The 22,089-nt window shown below is 40.5% G+C and overlaps 1 protein-coding gene across 2 annotated transcripts in view; it reads right to left on the reverse strand.

Moving 5' to 3' along the window:
• Positions 1-6,917: 6,917 nt before the first annotated feature.
• LOC108702589 (beta-1,4-galactosyltransferase 5) overlaps positions 6,918-22,089 on the reverse strand; it is a 34,055-nt gene continuing 18,883 nt past the window's right edge. The window contains exons 3-10 of one of the 2 annotated variants that reach the window (XR_005964820.1): positions 20,127-20,240; positions 18,426-18,547; positions 16,614-16,730; positions 16,227-16,414; positions 14,212-14,334; positions 12,580-12,681; positions 8,043-9,488; positions 6,918-7,897 (exon numbers count right to left, since the gene is read on the reverse strand). Coding sequence is in view for 1 of the 2 variants with exons in the window: in XM_018238159.2 (XP_018093648.1) it covers positions 9,341-9,488; positions 12,580-12,681; positions 14,212-14,334; positions 16,227-16,414; positions 16,614-16,730; positions 18,426-18,547; positions 20,127-20,240 (914 nt within the window). In the remaining variant the exon portion in view is untranslated. Of the gene's footprint in view, positions 9,489-12,579; positions 12,682-14,211; positions 14,335-16,226; positions 16,415-16,613; positions 16,731-18,425; positions 18,548-20,126; positions 20,241-22,089 lie in introns of both variants that reach the window. The other variant, XM_018238159.2, reaches the window with a different exon arrangement.

Raw genomic sequence — 22,089 nt, forward strand, 5'->3', positions numbered from 1 at the left:
ACAGTCTTGGTCTTGCAAAGATGTATAACAAAGTTACAAGATGGTGACCCCCTGTGGCCAACTTTGAAAGCATAAATCATTTGTTTGATTAGACTTGTGGTGCAGTAAGTTCATGTTTATGTTTAGTATACAAAATACAGCATTTCTAGCCTTATTCTATTTTACACTTTACTTCCCATTTAAGACACAGCCAGTCAATAATTCTGTAGGGCTGAGCAGGGAGAGCGCTAGGAGGGTCAGTCACACCTCGTTCTAAGAATCTTAATAGTTTAATTGCAGCCATAAATACAATGTCCAACAGTAACTCTGGGTTCCTTCACAGTTCAGATTGTGAAATACGTTTTATATTCTCCATGGGAATAGAGAAACATGGAGCCACTAGGAGGCGGAATAAGGTCTGCCACCCCCTTGGTCCTCCAACAAAAAGATTTCCCACATTTCCCAGCGCTGTCTGAGACCAAGGGGGACCACTTAATTTGCAAATAATCGCCTTTATTTAAGACACACTGTGTGGTATATACATTGTGCAGTGGCTGCGCTTGGACTTACAACATATAGTATGGAAGCTAGGGAAATAGAAAAAATAATTCATAAACATTGGCCAATATTGAGTATGGATCCAGTTTTGTCCCCTTTAAATCTTAGAAAACCTCAGTTTGAGGAAAGAACAATAAGACTCACTCTGAGGAAGGGCCGACTGTTTCGGCAAGAAACGCGTAAGTCCGAGCGCATCCACTGCACAATGTATATTCCACACAGTGTGTCTTAAATAAAGCTGATTTTTGGCTAATGAAGCGGTCCCTCTTGGAAGTTTCAGACAGCGCCGGTAAATGTGGGAAAACTTTTTGTTGGGTGTATTTGTGCCCGTTTGGAGTGGCCGACTTCTCGCGAGAGCAGCGTCTGGATAGGAGGATACACACACCGGGTGAGCTCCGAAGCAAACCGCATCCTTATTAATATATTTGCACCCCCTTGGGCCACCTGCTTTATATAGTGGATAATGTACCCCCTACTGTCATTTATAAAGATATTATAAGTCACAGAGGAGTTATAAAAGCACAAGGCCGCAGTACGAGTGCTTTTATACAGGTCACATAACTCCAAGGTGACTTCTGATATCTTTATAAATTTCTAGTAGGGGGTACATTATGCATTATAATCTACATTTTGTGGGGGGGGGGCAGAGTCGAAATTCTGGTCGCCGGCGTCAAATTTGGGTGCACCGGCGTCCGTTTCGGACGTGCCCCATCAAAATTCGAAAGCGCTGCCTCAAATTCGGTGGCCTGGGGCCCCTGTTATAAATGGCGCGTTCTGACGTCAGAACGCGCCGTTTATAAGGATATAATTTACAGTCTGGTCCCATAGGGAAATAACCAGACTGTAGATTATATTAAAATAATAGAATCTTTGCATCTATTTGCATGTGGGCCTCAATGTTATAAATTAGGTTCAAAAAAGCAGAGCTGGCGGGGGAATGATCTTGTGGAGGAATCAATCGTCTGCTGCTTTATGGAAGAGATTCCATTCATTATGATCCCGGCTGCCTGCCCTGACCCTTGACCTGACTTTGACTATGACCTTGACCAGTGACCCCCAACCAGTGGCCTATGAGCAACATGTTGCTCTCCGACCCCTTGGAGGTTGCTCCCAGTGTCCTCAAAGCAGGTTCTTATTTTTTAATTCCTGGCTTGAAGGCAAGTTTTAGTGGCACAAAATAGAGTCTCCTGTAGTCTACCATTCCACATAGGGGCTACCAATTGCCAATAACATTCCACACTTTGCACCTGTAGGAACTTCTTGCATGATTGTGTTGCTCTGCAACTTATTTTACATTTAAATGTGGTTGGGAACCCCGGACCTAGACCTATCCATATACAGGTATGGCATCCCTTATCCAGAAACCCTTTATTCAGAAAGCTCCGAATTACAGAAAGACCGTCTCCCAAAGACTATCCAAATAATCCACGTTTTTAAAAATGATTTCCCTTTTCTCTGTAATAATAAAACAGTAGCTTGTACTTGATCCCAACTAAGATATAATTAATCCTTATTGGAAGCAGAACCAGCCTATTGGGTTTATTAAACGTTTTCAGGATTTTTTTTAGTCGACTTAAGGATCCAAATTACGGAAAGATCCATTATCCAGAAAACCCCAGGTCCTGGGCATTCTGGATAACAGCTTCATACCTGTATAGATACTTGCCATAAAGATTCAAACATACACTAAATAGAGACCATGACAGCTTTTATAAGGTTCAATTTTTTTACTGAAAAAATCATTCATAAATTAACAAATATAAAAATGTACAAACAAATGGGACAAAAGTATGCAATGACAAAAAACAAAGTATTTCTTTTCCTTAGACTTCATTTTCTAACATTTTAGCGACTCAGTGCAAAGAAAAAACATCCTTTCGGCGCTAGCAACCATTTTATGATTTTTTTGGACAGAGAAAAAAAAAATGAATTTATATAAATGTGGACATTTCATTACAGTACTAAATGGGGCAATTTATAGTTGAAAATGTTGTACAGTCAATGTTATAGGACGATATATCAAATATATAAATATTAAGAGTGGAAAAAAAAGATTGACTTTTATGGCTTGTTTTAACAATGTGTGCGTGCAATATCAATACGTAAGGCTCCACGTGTTTGGAGTAAAATCTCATTAAATCAAGAGTAGTCAGCCAGCGGATATTTTGGTGGAGGATGCGGGAATCTTAGCCTTGCAACTGTGGACTGCGCAGCAAACAATACGTCGCTTGTTTTCAAATTGAAGGGCTGGAAGAAGCAGAACCGATCACTTGCAGATCAATAAACAACATGCTTGTCATTTTAGGATGATTTAACGAGAGAAATAAATGAAGCCACATAAATCAGAAATGGCCATAGCCTTTTGGCTGTCCAAGAATATTTTAGGGCTAATTTTAGCCTCAACCATCACCACCAACAAAGCTCACTCAGCCATGTTTAAGTCCCCTATCAATGTTGAACTTTCAGCCGGCAGGAACAAACCCCATCAATTATATTTTGATGCAGAAGAGCATTTATACCCCTATGGTTTGGAGTCTTCCTCAATTAGGGTGCGGCCCACTGCTTGTGCCTCCGAACTCAAGGAATGGGAGCTAAACACACACACGGGCTAAAATGCCTCCATGTAAACGTTACTCGTTGGTGGGAAATGAAAGTAGAGACATTTCGATATTACGAACATGGAGAGCCTTATTATTTGAATTCTTTGATGACTAATGAAGGCAGGGTAAACATGGAGTCTTTAACCGATGAGGGATCAAAAAAACAGCACAACACTCCTCCTCAGGGCCACAATAATAGGGGTACAGGTTGGGGTTTTTGGGAAGACACAATAGTCACATTAAGCAAGTCCCAATTGGACTGGACTTTCTGATGGATTGCGAATGTGTAAGGGGTATTTAGAAAAGCCCATGGTACTTAGTTGGCAAGCAGTAACACCCATGGGGCTGAATGTAATGCCACTAGACTTTAGGGTAAGGTCACACTGGGCAATTTTGGGAGATTTAGTCACCGGCGACGAATCGCCTCTTCGTTGGGGCAACTATTATCCCCGAACTGCTTCCCCCTGCTAGAATGAAAAAACGCCTGCGGCATGGCACTCGCGGCTCTTCGTTTTCCGAAGTTGCCTCACGAGGAAATTTCAGGCAACTTCAGAAAACGAAGCGCCGCGAGTGCCATGTCGCAGGCGATTTCTAGCAGGCGGCAGCAGTTTGGGGAGATTAGCCGCCCCAAAGAAGAGATTAGTCGCCACGCGACTAAATCTCCCCGAATCGGCCAGTGTGACCTTACCCTTAACATGTCAGTAGTACAGTAGTACCCTTAAAATAGTGTTTAACAAGATAGCACCAAAGCGTGATATGCTTTTATCAAAACACTTTGAAACGTACAAAGCACATAGACTTTTACACTTGTGTAGTATTTGAGATGCAGCTCAAATATTCATTTAATTCTCTCTTTTTATATTCTCTAATAAAAACAAGTTTAAAATAGGACACTGAATAGGCAAAGGTTTCCCTATACAAGGAATTTTGAAAGGTTTCCCTATGACTCGCTTTGGTTTCATCTGGGACTGTTTGTCAAACTATATAAAAAAAAAATCTAACGCAACCACAGCTCAACTAACCTTTCGTTCTTAAAATAGCCATTTTTTTCCATTCTTTATTTCATTAAAAAGTGCACAATAAAAATTTTCACATTAACAATGAAACAACATCTTCAGAAAATATGAAGTGGGAGTGGATAAGGTACAAGGGGCCCCGGCTCTAGGTTGGACTCTGAAAACTGCAGTTATTTACCCATTTTTTCATCCACTTTGGACATAAATAATTCAGTGTTCGGTGTTTATTTACAAGGATTCCAAAATGGAAAAAAAACAATACTGATGAATTCGTTCGGACGATAACTTGGATGGAAAATTCTAGTTAAATTCAGGTCACGGACTGTTAAGTGATTTTATATTATATTCATGTGAGCCAAACTGAATATAATGTTGAATTTGGACTGTAGGTTTGGAGTGGTTTATTTGGGGGAGGGGAGGGCAAATGGGGTTCCTTGACAATGCAGATGGCTAGTGGTCAGAGGACAGGTCAGTGGAGACCAGATGCTCAGACTCACCCAAATGGAGGCCTGTTGGACCCACAGACACCCATGTTTGCATTGCCAATGTTATATATAGTTAAATGTATTTCAACTAGAATCTGCCTTCAAGTTATCGAATGCTCCAAATGTGTCTTGTTTGCCGTTTTGAACAGGCTCAAGTCCAAGGATTTCTCAAGCACAAAGATATATATGAACGTTCTACCAGAGGAAAGGTCAATGAGATCCAGCTCAACGTGTGAATAAGGTCTGTTGTTCCAGAAACACTTTATTGCTTTGAGTATCTCACCAGAAATGGCAATTTAAGTTATAAATGTCACATCTCGTGGAAAGAAACACAAAAATAAAAATCCCTCCAAAAATCTATGTATTTACAAAAAGACAAATATGAAACGTATCAACAGTATCCAGGACAACACCCTCCTACCCTTTCATTCAAGCTGATAAGTCACAATAAACAAAGAAAGCAAACTACACGCAGGGTTGGTCACTCACACTCATCCCAGACTCGTTCTGTAGATGAGGATCATTTGTCCAAATAAGCATTAAGGAAAATGTAAACAGTAAAGAAAGAGAGTCAATGTATAAGGCAAAGAAAAAGACAAAAGTAACATGAGTTGTAGCCTATATGCACCATTAATTGCTCATCCATTGCTGAAATACAATTCCTAGTTGTGGTGAGATGAGGAGTTAAGGTGCAGGTTGTAAATGGCTACGGGCAGTGGCCGATGGGGAGATTTGTCGTCTGTGATTATTTATGCACGAGTGCGGGTGACAAATCTCCCGAAAATGATTCTCCATTAGAAATAATGGGGGTAATACCAACATATTGCAAAGTCGCCTCAGGCAACATCGGGCGACTTCAAGAGAGTAAAGTGATGCGTTGATACTGTGATTTCAAGGATTTCCAATGGAGATGGAGATTTGTCTCCGCAGTCATGCATTTTTATTGTGGGTAACAAAACTCCACATTAGCCACTGCCCTAACAGTGATCAGCAACTACAAATGTTGAAGAACACTGTAGATGTGTTGATACTGAGCAGGGCCTACAGAAATATGAAAAATGTCCCTCTAGAGCAGTGTTTTTTGGACCAGGCACCCCTGTAGGTTCAACCTCGAGGCAGGGCCCCTTTAGTTCATAAAAAGATAAGAGGAAAAACTGGTCATTCAAGTATAGGTTTAAAAATATCTAGAAAGTTTTCACCCTATAGTTCACTTTTACTGACCTTCAAGATGGCCTTTCAGCTGTATCTAGAAGGCCAAAATGACAAACTCCTCGAATCTCACCTTCAGACTAAGCCCCCCTAGGTGGGCAAGCTCCACAGCTTGGGAACAACTGCTCTAGGGTAATGTTTGATATCTTAGAATGTAGTTGGTAGGGAAGGAGAAATAAGCACTTGTATTACAAAAATAAAATGGGTGTGTGTATGTGGGAGGGTGTTCTTGCCCTTGGTTTTAAAGTCAACATCTATTGCAATTGCCTTTTAATTTAAGAGTAGTCAGCTTTACATTAGTCATGGCTACAGACAATGTGAATGTTGACAAGTCTAGACAAAACTCGTGGATGATGAGAGCATAACAATCTTCATAATATTTGACCAGTCTGTAGACAGAACATAGGAATGATCACACTATAAGATAACCCTTAGTGATAGTCTAAAATAGAGAATTTGCAGCTCAAATGCTAACTGCTAAAGCACTTGGATTGCTTCGGTTTTCCGAAGTAGTTCAACGTTTCCTCGTGAGGCAACTTCGGAAAAATTAAGTGATCCACATTCTAAACAGCAAGAAGGCATTTCGGGAGATTAGTCGCCTGAAGAAGAGGAGATTTGTCGCTGAGCGACGAATCTCCCTGAATCGGACTGTGTGCCATCACCCTAAAGACCAAAAAGCAATCACAACAGATTCCTTACAAATTTGAAAAGAGAAAATGAACATTTTAGCGGCTAGCGCTTTCATATAAGAGACTGATTATGGCCTCTTACTCCCTGGCAGAAATAGTTGACTTCCTCACAACTCTGTTCATCGGATAGTCAGCCATCAATCTTGATTCTGATGAAGAGAGGCTTCTTTATAAGCCCTGGATTAATAACCTTTGTTTTAAGTCAAGCTTTTGGAGGTTTGCCTGTGCTTTGGCACCACGGAAAGATTCATAATACCAAGGACAGTTCTCCAGCTAGAAGACATGTTACAGAAGCAAAAAGAAATGAGTACAGTTGATATGTCCCAATTCAGAGGGTACAAATATTAGCCAAGAAAAAATCAAAAACACGCTTTGCCACAAAATCCATTCAAGTTAAAGGCAACAGAGTAAAATATGGAAAACAAAAATACTTTGACTGTCAACCACAGTAGAATTCCACGGAAATGTCCAAATGATAAAAGAAGCAGAGAATTTAAGCAAACCTTATATCCCAGGGAACTCAGCGCTAACAAAGCCTTCACTTCTCCCTGTTCAAAGACAGCAAGAGATGGGGTTCAGGACTGGTCACCTCTATTCTACAACACTTGACTGAAGACAAGATAAGAATGACCTTGGGATGAGAGTTTCCCCAGATGGACTGGCTACCTGGAGATGTTGGCAACTCTAGATTATAGATTGGAGTGTGCCAATACCAAATTAAGAAGGGAAGTGGTGGTACAAATAACTAATCCTATCTATGATAAGATGGGGAGAATGTAGGGAAGGCATATCTTGTTTATAAGGCAAAGTTTCTATGAATTTCCCCAAAATATGAATGAAATATGGCATGGAGTATTGGGTGCAAATAACTTTTTCTGCCTATTTACATTGAACACAAGTGAGACTTGGTCTATTTCATTTCTTTACCGAGGCAGTCTCCACCTGCTGTCCAGATCACCTGTCTTGTATTTGACTGCTAGTGGTGCTTCCCAGTTACGGAGAACTTCACTGCAAAGAAAAAAAAATACAGCAACCCCCACTCATGCATAAATATGCAAAGATGGCATTCTTCTGTTACGCCCCCATTATTTTAGGAAAAACAAATGCATGTGAAAGTCTACTTAGAAAAAAGGGATTTTATTCCCTTTAAGGCATTATCGACCATGTGGACCCCTAATCTACAGATAATATACAAGAGCCATTAATATGGAGCTTAGTGAAGTCATCCGTTCTAATTGGTGATTAGTGATGATATATGTGTCATATGGCTCACTGCAACTTGTGTATTATCTAACATAAGATAATGTACCCGGGTGTAAAATATGAAATCCCCTTGGTGTGTCATGACTATTAGAGGTCACCTTGGTGTTCCATGACTATTAGAGGTCACCTTGGTGTTCCATGACTATTAGAGGTCACCTTGGTGTGTCATAACTATTAGAGGCCACCTTGGTGTTCCATGACTATTAGAGGCCACCTTGGTGTTCCATGACTATTAGAGGCCACCTTGGTGTTCCATGACTATTAGAGGTCACCTTGGTGTTCCATGACTATTAGAGGTCACCTTGGTGTGTCATAACTATTAGAGGTCACCTTGGTGTTCCATGACTATTAGAGGCCACCGTGGTGTTCCATGACTATTAGAGGTCACCTTGGTGTTCCATGACTATTAGAGGTTTTCCAAAGCATCCATGACCATTAGGAACCAAAAAAGAGTTCCATGACCATTAGGAAACAATAAGGAGTTCCATGGTCATTAGAAGACACCAAGGAGTTCCATGACCATAAGGAACCACCAAGGAGTTCCATGAACATTAGAAGCCACCAAGAGTTCCATAATTATTCCTATATATGTATATATCATGACAGAGTTGTGAACTCACGCATTGAAACAACTCAATAATGTCACTGTTCACATCTGACTGTCCCGCTTCAATACTCACGCCATCTTGGCAAGGCTTTTGGAACGCCATAGGTCTAAAAACAGGGTCCAAATCCCCTACTAGCCTGAGATCGCCCCACTGCCGTCATATAGTAGAATTTTGAGCCTGTGTTAAGACCAAAGAGCACACATGGTGGTCAAAACCCTCCACGTGCATCAAAAGCCTAATCTGTTGCTTAAATACTTGCTTCATGAAAAACAAAAAATATGCATTACAGTAAAATAAGAATGGAGATTCCCGTGGTTGACACAAAGGCAACTTCAGTTATAAATTACGAATTCATTTTCATCTAAGACCAGCATTTCTTAACGAACCGATATGTAAACATCCATTTTAAGTTTGTTACCTGTAAACAGAAAATAAAGAACTTTCATAGCTTATATTTACACCGACACTCCTTTAAGAAGTGATAAATATTTATACATTTATATATATATATATCTATATATTTTGAGCAGGAAATTAAAAAAAAATATCTTCAATGTTTTTTTTCCTTCCTTTAAACGATGACATTTGATCGACATTTGATTGAGTTGCCGAATGGATCTCCTTTTTTTTTCCCCCGTTGCAGTCCAAGAAGATTAAAATGTAGCTCTGGGTGGCTACAGGCGGACCAAGCAAGATCACAGAAATTTGTGTTTTCCCACGTATTTGACTTGAACACAAAATAAGTGGAATAATAAAACAAAAAATAAAAAAATATAAAGCAGCAACTGGCCCACTCAAGTCTTCCACGAAGTTTAATTCTCCTTGTTGCTCGACGGCGATCCTTTTCTTTGTTTTCGTTCATTTTGAAAAACGTTTCGCTCTTTTTCTTGGCAAAAAAAGGATGTTGCAGGCGCTTCAAGGTCTCTGCTGTGCCTAATAATCGTTCACCAGAGCCAGCTCCGGCATCAAATGAACCGTTATGTTCTTATAGAAGGTTTCGTAGGTGATATTTGGAGAATAGTTCAAGTTACTGAGGCCGTCCATAGTTTGCCTTTCTTTGGATCTTCGTAGTAATGCATACCTGGCGGGAATAAAAGAACGCACCTTTGTTAGGCAAACCAGCGAAACCCAATTGATATGTACCCCTTGCACTTTTCACAGGCTGGGGTTCTTTTATTCAGGGATCCCTTGGGCCCGGGAATGAGCACGATAGTAAAGTTGGAAAATGTACTGTAGCACCGGTGTTCCGGCCAAGGGCAGTGTAAGGAATCAATGGAAAAATAAGTCAAGATGGTACCAGGGCTCAGTGTGTATTTATAGGTAAAGCATATTAAACAAAAAAAGGCTGGCACATAACCGGACCACAGTCGACTTCTGCTGCTCAGATTATTTATTAAAAAGTTTAAAAATGTTTCTAATATAGTTAGTTAGCCAAAAATGTAATGTATAAAGACTGGAGTGACTGGATGTGTAACATAATAGCCAGAACTCTACTTCCTGCTTTGCAGCTCTCTTGGTTTCCACTGATTGGTTACCAGGCAGTAACCAATCAGGATCAATTGCAAACTCACTGAACAGTTATGTCCCATGTGGGCCCCCTTAAAGTCGCTGACTAACTCAGAGTTAGAGAGCTGAAAAGCAAGACTGAAAAGCAGGAAGTAATGTTCTGTTATGTTTGACATCCATTCAATTCAGCCTTTATACATTACATTTTTGGCTAACTAACTATATTAGAAGCATTTTTTATTTTGCAGGGCCTATCTATTTACCCAGTTTTTATTTTTACACTGAACTGTTCCTTTAAAATATACAAATTGCCCACAATAGTCAGTTTCTGGCTGCATACTACAGTAAAAGTGTAACTATGCAAAATATAGATTTTTTCTTCAGGCTGCAGCACCAACAACACCCTGATGGCTGCCATGTTTTAAAGGCTAAGATATAAGTTTCCATAAAGCTGCAGCGGATTAGCAGACTGAAAAAAGGCAGAGCTTATGTGGAATGGGTGGGAATTCATTGGGTTGTGGGTGTGTTTGGGTCAATCTATTAGTGATTAAGTGAATGGCAGGGACTCGCCCAAGCGAGAAGTAGACTAATATCACAGGTTCCCTTGAAAAGTTGGCCCCTGTATGCTATATAGAAGGGATCCCCAACCTTTTGAACCCGTGAGCAACATTCAGAAGAAAAAGGAGTTGGGGAGCAACACAAGCATAATAAATGTTCCTGGGGTCCAAAATAAGTGCTGTGATTGGCCATTTGGTAGCCCCTGTGTGGATTGTCAACCTACATTGAGGCTCTGTTTGGCAGTGCACCTGATTTTTATGCAACCAAAACTTGCCTCCAAGCCTGGAATTCAAAAATTAGCACCTGCTTTGAGGCCACTGGGAGCAACATCCGAGGGGTTGGAGAGCAACATGTTACTCACAAGCTACTGGTTGAGGATCACTGCTATATAGTGTGGGGCCCCATGATGGCCGCAACTACTAAGGCTCCATGAACTATTGCTAAACAAATCTATTGTGTCACGTGATAAAAGAAATTTCATTACAAACATGACATTCAGGCTTTGACTGTAAAAGCAAAGAAACATCATGCGCCTAAAAAGATTCCATTCCAGACAAGCCACGACTTGGTCTCAAGGCCGGACCCTGCCAGGGTTGGGCAATTCTACGTAAATACTACAGAGACTGAGCGAGGGAGGGGACGGGACTTATCTCTGTTGAACGCTCAGAGCTCAATCTTATCACAAATGGTTGGAAAATATAAATGTCAGCAGCTCAGCCGTGCCAAAGTGCGAAGGCAAAGGGGTTTAACTGGTGCCATTATTATTTGTAATGTGGGACCAATATTTTTTATTTTTTTTTTTTAAAGATTTATTGAGTACAATCATACATAGACCAATCATTCCACAGGGTAAAGAAAGGTTTTTGGATAAACTATGTGACATACCCATGCTGTCCTAGCCCTTATGATGTGTGCACTCATTTAGAGCGGGGTGGCTCAGGTATGAAAATCTTGGGGGACTGTCAGGACACAACAAGGTGCAGATTGGGAAGAGGTGGGTCACAAAAATAAATAAAATTTGGGAGTGGCCAGAGGAGAGCAGGAAAATACTCAGGGGCATGGCTGAGGGATCTTGGGGTCTATATTTGCCGAACCCCCGAATCCTTCATGAAAGATTTGGCAGATAATTTGCATATGCAAATTAGGGGTGGGAAGAGGAAAACATTTTTTACTTCCTTGTTTTGTGACAAAAAGTCACGCGATTTCCCTCCCCGCCGCTAATTTGCATATGCAAATTAGGATTCGGTTCGGCCGGGCAGAAAGATTCGCCCGAATCCTGCTGAGAAAGGCTGAATCCTGGATTCGGTGCATCCCTAGTTAGGAGTGTCTGCCCATAACAGTAGATACTGCTGCTCAACTGTAAGGACACACGGGCAACTAATCTCCATGAATTTTCTCGTCTGCCTCTGCCCTTACAGAGCATTTGTTTTTGTTTTTTTAGATGGGGTCAATGACTCCAATTTGAAAGCTGGAAAGAGTCAGAAGTAAAAGGCAAATAATTCAAAAACTATAAAAAAGGAACAAATGAAGACCAATTGAAAAGTTGCTTAGAATAAGTCATTCTATAACATAGTAAAAGTTAACTTTAGGGCAGAGACACACGGTCAGATTCGGGGAGATTAGTCGCCCAGCGCCCTAATCTCCCTGAATCTGATTGTGTGTAGGTGAACCACCCCTTTAATGCCTTAGCGTAAGGACACACGGGCAGATTCTGGGAGATTAGTCTCCCCGGCGACAAATCTGCTCTTCTTCGGGGCAACAATCTCCCCGAACTGCCTTCCCATACCTTCCCGCCGGCTATAATGAAAAATCGCCAGCGGGATGGCACTCGCATCGCTTCGTTTTCCGAAGTCGCCCGAAGTTTCCTCCTTTCCGTGTGCCCTTACCCTAATAGGGGCAGGGACAGTGTTAGGAACTATTATTATCAAGCAGTGTAAAGCAAGAGAGAGCTTGGCCTCCAGAGACCATTGCCAAGGGCTGTATGTGCACAGCTCCACCTGAGACTTTCTTGCTATTCAGGCAGAAAATAAATAAAATGACCTTTGAACAGATCGATGAGTTAAAAATAAATAAAATCCATGCCCTCTATTAACCCAGGGCGTGCTCACCTTCCCAGGAACTGAACTTCACCCCGATGATGGTGGGGGATAGATTTATATTTTCCGAGATCTCCCTCTGGCCGTGTCACGTTGTAGCCTGCGTATTGCACCCTGTAAGGTAGAGAGAGGAATGCTAAGAGTTAAAATTACTGTGCTGAACCTTAAAGGGATACTGTCATGGGAAAACATGTTTTTTTCAAAACACATCAGTTAATAGTGCTGATCCAGCAGAAATCTGCACTGAAATACATTTCTCAAAAGAGCAAACATATTTTTTTTTATATTTAATTTTGAAATCTGACATGGGGCTAGACATATTGTCAGTTTCCTCAGCTGCCTCCTGTCATGTGACTTGTGCCTGTACTTTAGTATGGATCTAATTTCTGGCAGGCTGTTGTTTCTCCTACTCAATCTCAGTGGGACTTGGATTTTACTATTGAGTGCTGTTCTTAGATCTACCAGGCAGCTGTTATCTTGTGTTAGGGAGCTGCTATCTGGTTACCTTCCCATTGTTCTGTTGTTTGGCTGCCGGGGGGGGGGGTGATATCACTCCAGCTTGCAGTACAGCAGTAAAGAGTGACTGAAGTTAGTCATGACTGGGGCAGCTGGGAAACTGACAATATGTCTAGCCCTTTGTCAGATTTCAAAGTTGAATATAAAAAAAATCTGTTTGGTCTTTTGAAAAATGGATTTCAGATTCTGCTGGAGCAGCACTATTAACTGATGCATTTTGAAAAAAAACCATGACAGTATCCCTTTAAGTGTCTTAGAAACTTTTTAAATGAAAGTGGGGTAGGGGGTCAGAGACCCCAGCAACCAAAGAACTATTGCTTTGTTACAATTATTGTAACATTTTATTACGTATCTCTCTATTCAGACCCTCTCCTATTCATCTTCCGGTCTCCCAATTCAAACTACTGCCTGGTTGCTACTGCCTGGTTCCTAGCAACTAGATAATCGATTTAATTCCAAACTGGAGAGCTGATAAATCATTTAAAAAAAAAAAATCATAAAGGAATAATAATAGAAGAACACCACTACATCCACTAAAAGTTAATTTAAAGGCGAACTAGCTCTTCTATGTCGGGAATGTAAAGGGCATACAAAGAACAAGCATTGTTAAACACTCAAAGCAAATAAAAAGAGAAACTATTTGCTTGTAATACACAGAGGGTTGAGGCTTAGCCAGTTTAAAAAGCTTATGAATAGATTGTTTGGCCACATTCTTTATGCCTCTTGTATCATCTGCCCCCCCATTACTGTATGAAGCGAATGTTCCCTGTTGGAGGCACATAACTCAGCTCCTATTGGTCACTGAGCAGCATAACAAGGCCGGAATATATTTATTTTACTATGACTACTAAAAAGGTAAATAAATACAGCAGTTCAGATTGGTCGGGCATTTTTAGCAGCAAAATGCTTAGAATTTCCAGCTCATCAGGCAGATGAAAAAAAAAGCTAGTAATTCTATAGACCTTTATTGTAATCTCCTGTAGGTCATGGGTATTATTGGTAAACAGCTGCTGAATGTGGCAGTGAGGGTTCCCAGTGATAATCAACTAAATTCACCAACTCTCAATTAATACTACAGGTAGCGACCTGAGCCACAGGGCCCATAAAAGCCTTTGCTTATCTTATTACCTGTTCCAAAGGTCATCGTCTTCTCCTCCCCAACCCCAGAAAGCATTGGGAAAACCGTTGATTTTCCGGAACTGTTCCACTGTTAAACCGCTCACTCCACCAAAGAACTCGTTGTATGGCAGTCTGTCCACCAAAAGAAAAAGAAGAGGTGTGTTTATGGGAGGCGCGTCTCGTAGCTTTGCCTGCACTGCTTTGTTATACACACACAAATAGAATAATGGGTAACAAGTAGTATAGAAGTGGCACTGCTCATACCTGGGTGCATTGCGACATCAATGATTTAAAGTGGACCTGTCACCCAGACATAAAAAGCTATATAATAAAAGTCCTTTTCAAATTAAACATGAAATCCAATTTCTTTTTTTTTATTAAAGCATTCATAGCTGTTGTAAGCTCATTTAAAAATCTCAGCTGTCAATCAAATATTGCCTGCTCCTCCTCTATGCCTTAGGCATAGAGGCGGGGCAAGCAATTACTTTCACTTTCCATTCAGCACTTCCTAGATGTCTCTGCTCTCCCCACATTCCCCTAATTCTCTTAACCATTTAATTGTGTAGCCAGTGCATGGGGATGGACATTAGGTCCCCCGAGTTGCTTGAGTTAGGGGACCAAAAACTTTTATAAGGGGTTTGGGACATGGGAAAAGCCACTTTCTTTAATGCCGTTTTTGGAAAGCTCGAGCCAAGAAGATGGTAGTGTAAGCACCAAGATGGTATTTCACCAGCTGGTAAACCTTTGACAGCAGACTAAGCCTCACCCCAGCAGGCTGATAACATTACCCAGAAAAGGGGTCGGCCTTAGAAGTAGATACTGTATATCCCTCTTGCCAAGGCCTAGTGGATGCAGATAGTTCCTTGCAGGCAGGGCCATATTTTCTGTATAGACTAGGGGCGGAACTACAGGAATGTAGAGGGAATGTAGAGGGCCCAGTAAGACCGTAATTAGGAGTAATAGTAATAGATCTTGGTAAAATAGGTCAATTTATCAATGTTTTTGAGCCCCAAATTTTAATTTGCTGCGGGGCCTGGTAACATCTAGTTATGCCACAGATATAGAAACCTGGGGGCCTATGCCTAGAGTGTTGGGTCCCTCGGCTGCCTCTATATATTAAAAAAAAAGTTGCAAAAAAGAATTCCCGACAACCCACCACAGTAGCAGAGGTGATGAAGGGGTAGTTAGCAAGGGCAGCTTTGACCCAAAATGAGGAGATTGGTTTACCCTGCATTGACATCACCAGACTGGTTCCAGGAATCAGGACGTCAACCTTCCGGAAACCTGAATCCAGTTGATTTCTCACTACGTTCTTTTCTGCACCCACATGAGACTATTCATACAACCAGAAGAGTTGACCAGTCAGTGGGAACAAAAGGGACGAGTCACAAGTATAGCACACACCTAAGAATGTTTTTTGTCATTATGGAACCTGCTCTCCCATAGAGTAGAACAGAATAAAACAATGTGGTGTCGGGAGGTCAGAGGAACCAGGGAGGCGTATGCAAATACCAATCACAATAAGTGGCTGAAGCCTTCGGAAAAGACACATGCTCAGATTCGGGGAGATTTAGTCGCCCGGCGATAAATTGCCTCTACTTCAGGGCTACTAATCTCCCCGAACTGCCTCCTGCCGGGTAGAAGGCAGATCGGGGAGATTACTCACAACGAAGAAGAGGAGATTTGTCGCTTCCCGAATCTGAGTGTGTGTCTCTGCCCTAAATAGTATTACTGTGTTTACTAACTGTAATTAGGGTTGCCACCTGGCTGGTATTTTACTGACCTGGCCGGTAAAAATGTTGCTTGATGCCAATGTTATTTATAGGGAAAACCCATAAAAATATAGGAAGGCCGGTATTTTTTTCCAGAAATGGTGGCAAACCTAACTGTAATGCATTAGTCCCTTTGTATTAGGCTATTCATGGCAATCTCTGGCTGAAAACAACAGCTTCAACCTAAAAGGAAAGAAAACCTTCTCTATATCAGTCTCCAGTTCCTATTTGATGTTAAATTCTTCAACTTACAGGTACATGTACTTATCGAGCTTGGCAGCAAAGTGCCTTGGCATGTGCTCGCAGCCATAATAATTCCGATCGTTTTCCGGTATGTGATCCACATCGTGGAATATCAGACAGTCCCAATCAAGGTCTTTCATTGCTTCTAAAAAGCCGACATTGAACAACATGGCACGGTTGAAAGGCTGGTTGCCCGCCTATGTAAAAAGGAAATATTTGGGTGAATGGCATGCTATTATGCAAAGTGCCCCCACTGCTAACCCTAAAAGCTGTATTTGCTGCACTAATGGCCAGTTTTAATGTGGAAGTACTGCAGGTCTTGTCGATGGGGGTAACAATCAAATAGGAGAGATGAAACAAATGCAAGACTATGGAGATGGGGTGTATTTTACGTACCTGCTCTATTATATAAAAGGCAAACTGCAGGCGCTGTCTCTGAAGCATTGGTATCAGGTGCTTGAAAAGAACAGGGAGATGCTCGTGCCGATTTCGGAACGGGATGAGAATCGCCACCTTGAACGAGAGAAGATCTCTTAAGAAAGTGTAAACACAAACAAAACAAGTACAATGCACACAAACAGTAACATGAGGGGGATAACAGCTTGTTTTGTATACGAAGATGTTGCTATTCCAAAATCTTTTTGCTTGTACTTTCCTAGTGCTTCTAATTGTCTACAAGCCTAGTTTTGCATAAACGGGAAATATTTGTATGCTTTAGATGTCTCTTCCCATCCAGAAGCACTTTATAAAGACTTCCTTTAGCCATATTAGAGATGTAACCTTTGTAAAGGTGCCCATAGACGTAATAATTACGATCTTTCCTGGAAAAGATGTTTCCAAGAAAGATTGTTTCAATACACAAGTGTAGAGCTGAATTGTCAGATATACTGTACATATAGAAACAATAGAATTCTACCAGTATCTGATGATTCAGCACTAACAATGGCAAATGTTCGGGTTAGAGTCCTGCAGCGGGTCGCGTACCCGCGGGTTACCCACAAAAAAAGCAGGCACCCTGCGGAATGAGGGGAGGATTTTCAGGTGCGGATATACCCGCGGGTCGGGTTGCGGGTCTCATCTAAGTTTCTTAGCTTATGTAATATTGTCTATATTTTACTCCTTTTAAAGTTTTACGAAACCTGTTTGTGTCCCCACCCACTTTTGATGACGTCACTTCCGGTTTGCAGCACCATCACTTCCTGTTTGATGGTGGTCGGTGGGTTGTGGATCAAATTGAGTAAATATGCGGGTTGCGGTTCGGGTCGCCGGCTGCGGGTTCGGGGTCTTAGAAATTGGTTCCGTGCAGGACTCTAGTTTGGGTGCCTTCAAAGGCGCCCCATCAAAATTTTCCGGCCAGCCCGATAGACGAGCCGACTGATATCCAAGTCTTCTGCTGATATTGGTTGACTTGTCTCCCGCCATACTCACACCGAATATCGTATAAAAATTAGTTTTGTACGATATTATCGGTGCATCTTTGGCCACCCAACTGTAGGTGATCTAGAGATCAAAGTGATCCAGTCAGGGTCGGACTGGAGCATTGAGGGCCCACCGGGACTGCTACCCAGCAGCTGCAAGCATGCACAAAGAGCGCCACACTAATTAGGGGAGAGGGTCTGGGCCGATGGGGGCCCGGGGGGCTACTGGGTTTTTTCCCGGGGTTCCACGGACCCAGTCCGACCCTGGATCCAGTGGAACAGAAGGGATTCCTTTAGTGGTCTTAAAAAGCCATGTAGATTTTACTATGACTACAGGTTGAGAAACTTCAGAGAGTGGAAGGCAATACCATTAAATATAAATTCTGTTTTGGGCATGGGAGAGGCTTCTTGGAACAAGAGTGCTGTATTGCATAACGTGTGCTCACTCTTCCACGGAACACTTCCTGGTTCTTGATTGTGCTAATAGATCCCGAGGCAAAGTGTGCAGATTAGTCACCAGCCAAAGCCCTGAACCTAAGGTCAGACTGGCTCTGAGCTTCCTGAACACTGGTCTATTCTCTATGGCAGCAGCTGGTGTCCATACCACGGGATCCAATATCAGCTTCCTAGCAGCGCTGCTCTCCAGCATTACATTACACACGGCTGCTGCTAGCCACCTGGCCCCAAGCCCATATTAAATCCAACGCTGCATTTTGTTACATAAAGGGGAAGTTTAACCCAAAATGGGGCATAAAAAAAAAAAAAGCTTCACTGTAGAACAAAGCCTTACCTTCCACCGTGGAATGCAGTCACTAGGCTTCCAGTGGCCCCCCATCTGAATTCTATCACTGGCGAACATCTGCCGGACATCGCTCATCTGAATCTCGCTCATGTTCACTTCCATTTGCCCTTCTGAATGGGACAAAAGGCAATATTAGAACATACACAGAGAACGTAGCAGAGCACAACGGGACACGTATGTACTAAGGAATGTGTCCCCAATGTATATGGTTGAAATAACCATAAAAACTCACTTATCAATTTGTCACTTGTTCTTTCTAAAAGAGCCGATTCTGTGCCAGCTAGGGTTGCCACCTTTTCTGGAAAAAAATACCAGCCTTCCTATATATTTTTCTTTTTTCCCTATTAATAACATTGCGATCAGCCATCATTTGTACCGGTATAATACCGGTAGGTGACAACCAGGGTGTGGGAGGATAGCGAGGGGACTTGGCTGGTTATTGCGCAGTGCTGGAAATTTATTGGCATTGTTCAGACTCAGCACAGTCTCTTCTAACCATGACCTACATCTTGGCTATCTCCTATAAGGAAGGCAGGGAGGAGAAATTGAGCGGCACACGATGGATTGCCTTTTCTGAAGTTATTTATTAATAGGAGTGTCGGTAAGTTATTTCTTAATAAAGACTTAGCGATTTCAAAGTTTCATTTGTCTTTGTGTTTTTTTGGGGGTTTTTTTGTATACTAACAAATTTGTTTTGTTTTTTTTAATTGATGTTACTGCTCCTTTAAGGATTTTGTCATGATTTTTATGGTGTCGTTTTTATGTCTATTTATTTCCATTTTTGTTTCTGCGAATAAATAACTCTTACCATATAAAATAATTCCTAACCCAACAAGTGTGTTTAGTTGTAATATTGGTGTGTAGGTGCATCTCATGTAAATTTGCCTGGTCATGTGCTTTCAGAAAGAGCCAGCACTTTAGGATGGAACTGCTGAATGTGCCTCAGTGGGACCTGGATTTTACTATTGAGTGCTGTTCTTAGATCTACCAGGCAGCTGTTATCTTGTGTTAGGGAGCTGCTATCTGGTTACCTTCCCATTGTTCTGTTGTTAGGCTGCTGGGGAGGGAAGGGAGGGGGTGATATCACTCCAACTTGCAGTACAGCAGTAAAGAGTGACTGAAGTTTATCAGAGCACAAGTCACATGACTGGGGCACCTGGGAAACTGCCAATATGTGTAGCCCCATGTCAGATTTCAAAATTAAATATAAAAAAAATCCCTTTTGCTCTTTTGAAAAACAGATTTCAGTTCAGAATTCTGCTGGAGCAGCACTATTAACTGATGCGTTTTGAAAAAATAAACATGTTTTCCTATGACAGTATCCCTTACTGGGTCAGAGCTGTATTTATATCCAGCACTACCCTAGCCACCAGACCTCCGTCTGTCAAAGCCAGACAGATTAGGGAAGAGTTCCCCTTTAAGCTTTTACTGATCTAATGCAGTTCAAACAATGATACACATCCTCTGATTGGTTCATAAGAGGCAGTAGTCCAGACGAATAACGGATTGTGTTCCAACATAATTCCATAGGAATGCATTATTTTTAAAGACGCAGTAGCCGTACATCAACTAAGTTACAGACATAACAGTTATGAGAGGTCAGAGGCAGTTTTGCCGCAGCCAGGAGGGTTGGCACGGTCAAATCAAGCAGAGGGCATGTTACATTGAGAACAAGGTGAATGGACTTACTCATAGATGGGAGTCGCTCGGGGCAAGATTGGTTGGGCAGGTAGGTGAAATCTTCTGGTAGGAACGTGGTTGTTTGGAGAAAAGATTCGCTGTGATTGAAATCAAGTCCGTAATCTGGGGAAACAGTGTTTATATTAATAGGGGAATATATAATGAATTTCCTCCTGCTTGATGATACATCATGATACAGTTTGCTCATAGTCTGTACAGAGAGATCCCATAAAACTATGGCAGCATAGGTATTCCCTGTACTAAGCACAATTCAGCAGGAACAGTCCCCTAAGTTTGCTCATAGTCTGTACAGAGAGATCCCATAAAACTATGGCAGCATAGGTATTCCCTGTACTAAGCACAATTCAGCAGGAACAGCCCCCTAAGTTTACTCATAGTCTGTACAGAGAGATCCCATAAAACTATGGCAGCATAGGTATTCCCCTGTACTAAGCACAATTCAGCAGGAACAGTCCCCTAAGTTTGCTCATAGTCTGTACAGAGAGATCCCATAAAACTATGGTAGCATAAGTATTCCCTGTACTAAGCACAATTCAGCAGGAACAGCCCCCTAAGTTTGCTCATAGTCTGTACAGAGAGATTCCATAAAATGAAACCTGCTAATGATAAATGCACATTAATATTGTAATAGGTTTTGTTATGTTTATATGTGAAACTTAGGGAGGAAAGAAAGCAGAGGATAAGATATATATAGTGAATAAAGTACCCCCGCTTGTAAAATATAAGGATATTACAAGTTACCGAGGAGTTTCATGACCATATAAAAGTACAAGGCCGAAGGTCGAGTGGTTTTATACAAGTCATGGAACTCCGAGGTAACTTATAATATACTCTATTTTACAACTGGGGGTACTTTATTAATTATAATACACAAATTTTAGTGAGTCATGTGACAGAAATTACATCAGAACTCACCGTTTATAACTGATGACATCACTACTCACCGTTTATAAGGACATAATTTACAAGATATTCATGGCTTTTGTGTATTATATATATATAATGGATATAAACAGACTCATTCTTTGTGCAGAAGAATAATTATACTCATGAGTCAGAAACAAGCATATAACTCCTGCTTTTTTAGCTCTTCTAAAGAGAAAGCAGTTGGGCTGGGAAGGGAGGGTTCATGCATTATTGCCTGCATGACTTCTAATGAGCAAATTAATCCTTTTTATTAACTACTTCCCAGCAATTATATCACAGTAAAGCTGTTTTCCCATGTATCTCTACTACAAGGGTGTTCTTTCCCTTAGGTATTTGAGTCATGCGATGAATGGGCAATTTTCTGGGCACACAATACAGTAACTTATACCCTCATACAGTACCGTCTAATGGAGTGTAACAGTATGAGGTAAAAATTGTATAAATAAATAATAAATAATAGTATAAATAAATAAATAATACATAAAATAGTATAAATAAATAATACATAAAATAGTTTAAATAAATAATAAATAAATAAAATAGTAAATAAAATAGTATAAATAAAATAGTATAAATAAATAAAATAGTATAAATAAAATAGTATAAATAAAATAATAAATAAAATAGTATAAATAAATAATAAATAAAATAGTATAAATAAATAAAATAGTAAATAAAATAGTATAAATAAATAATACATAAAATAGTATAAATAAATATTAAATAAAACAGTATAAATAAATATTAAATAAAACAGTATAAATAAATACAATAGTATAAATAAATACAATAGTATAAATAAATACAATAGTATAAATAAATACAATAGTATAAATAAATACAATAGTATAAATAAATACAATAGTATAAATAAATACAATAGTATAAATAAATAAAATAGTATAAATAAATAATACATAAAATAGTATAAATAAATATTAAATAAACAGTATAAATAAAATAGTATAAATACAATAGTATAAATAAATAATAAACGAAATAGTATAAATAAATAATAAATAAA

Source organism: Xenopus laevis, chromosome 9_10S (genome assembly GCF_017654675.1).
Source record: "Xenopus laevis strain J_2021 chromosome 9_10S, Xenopus_laevis_v10.1, whole genome shotgun sequence".
In the NCBI taxonomy this organism is placed as follows: domain Eukaryota; kingdom Metazoa; phylum Chordata; class Amphibia; order Anura; family Pipidae; genus Xenopus; species Xenopus laevis.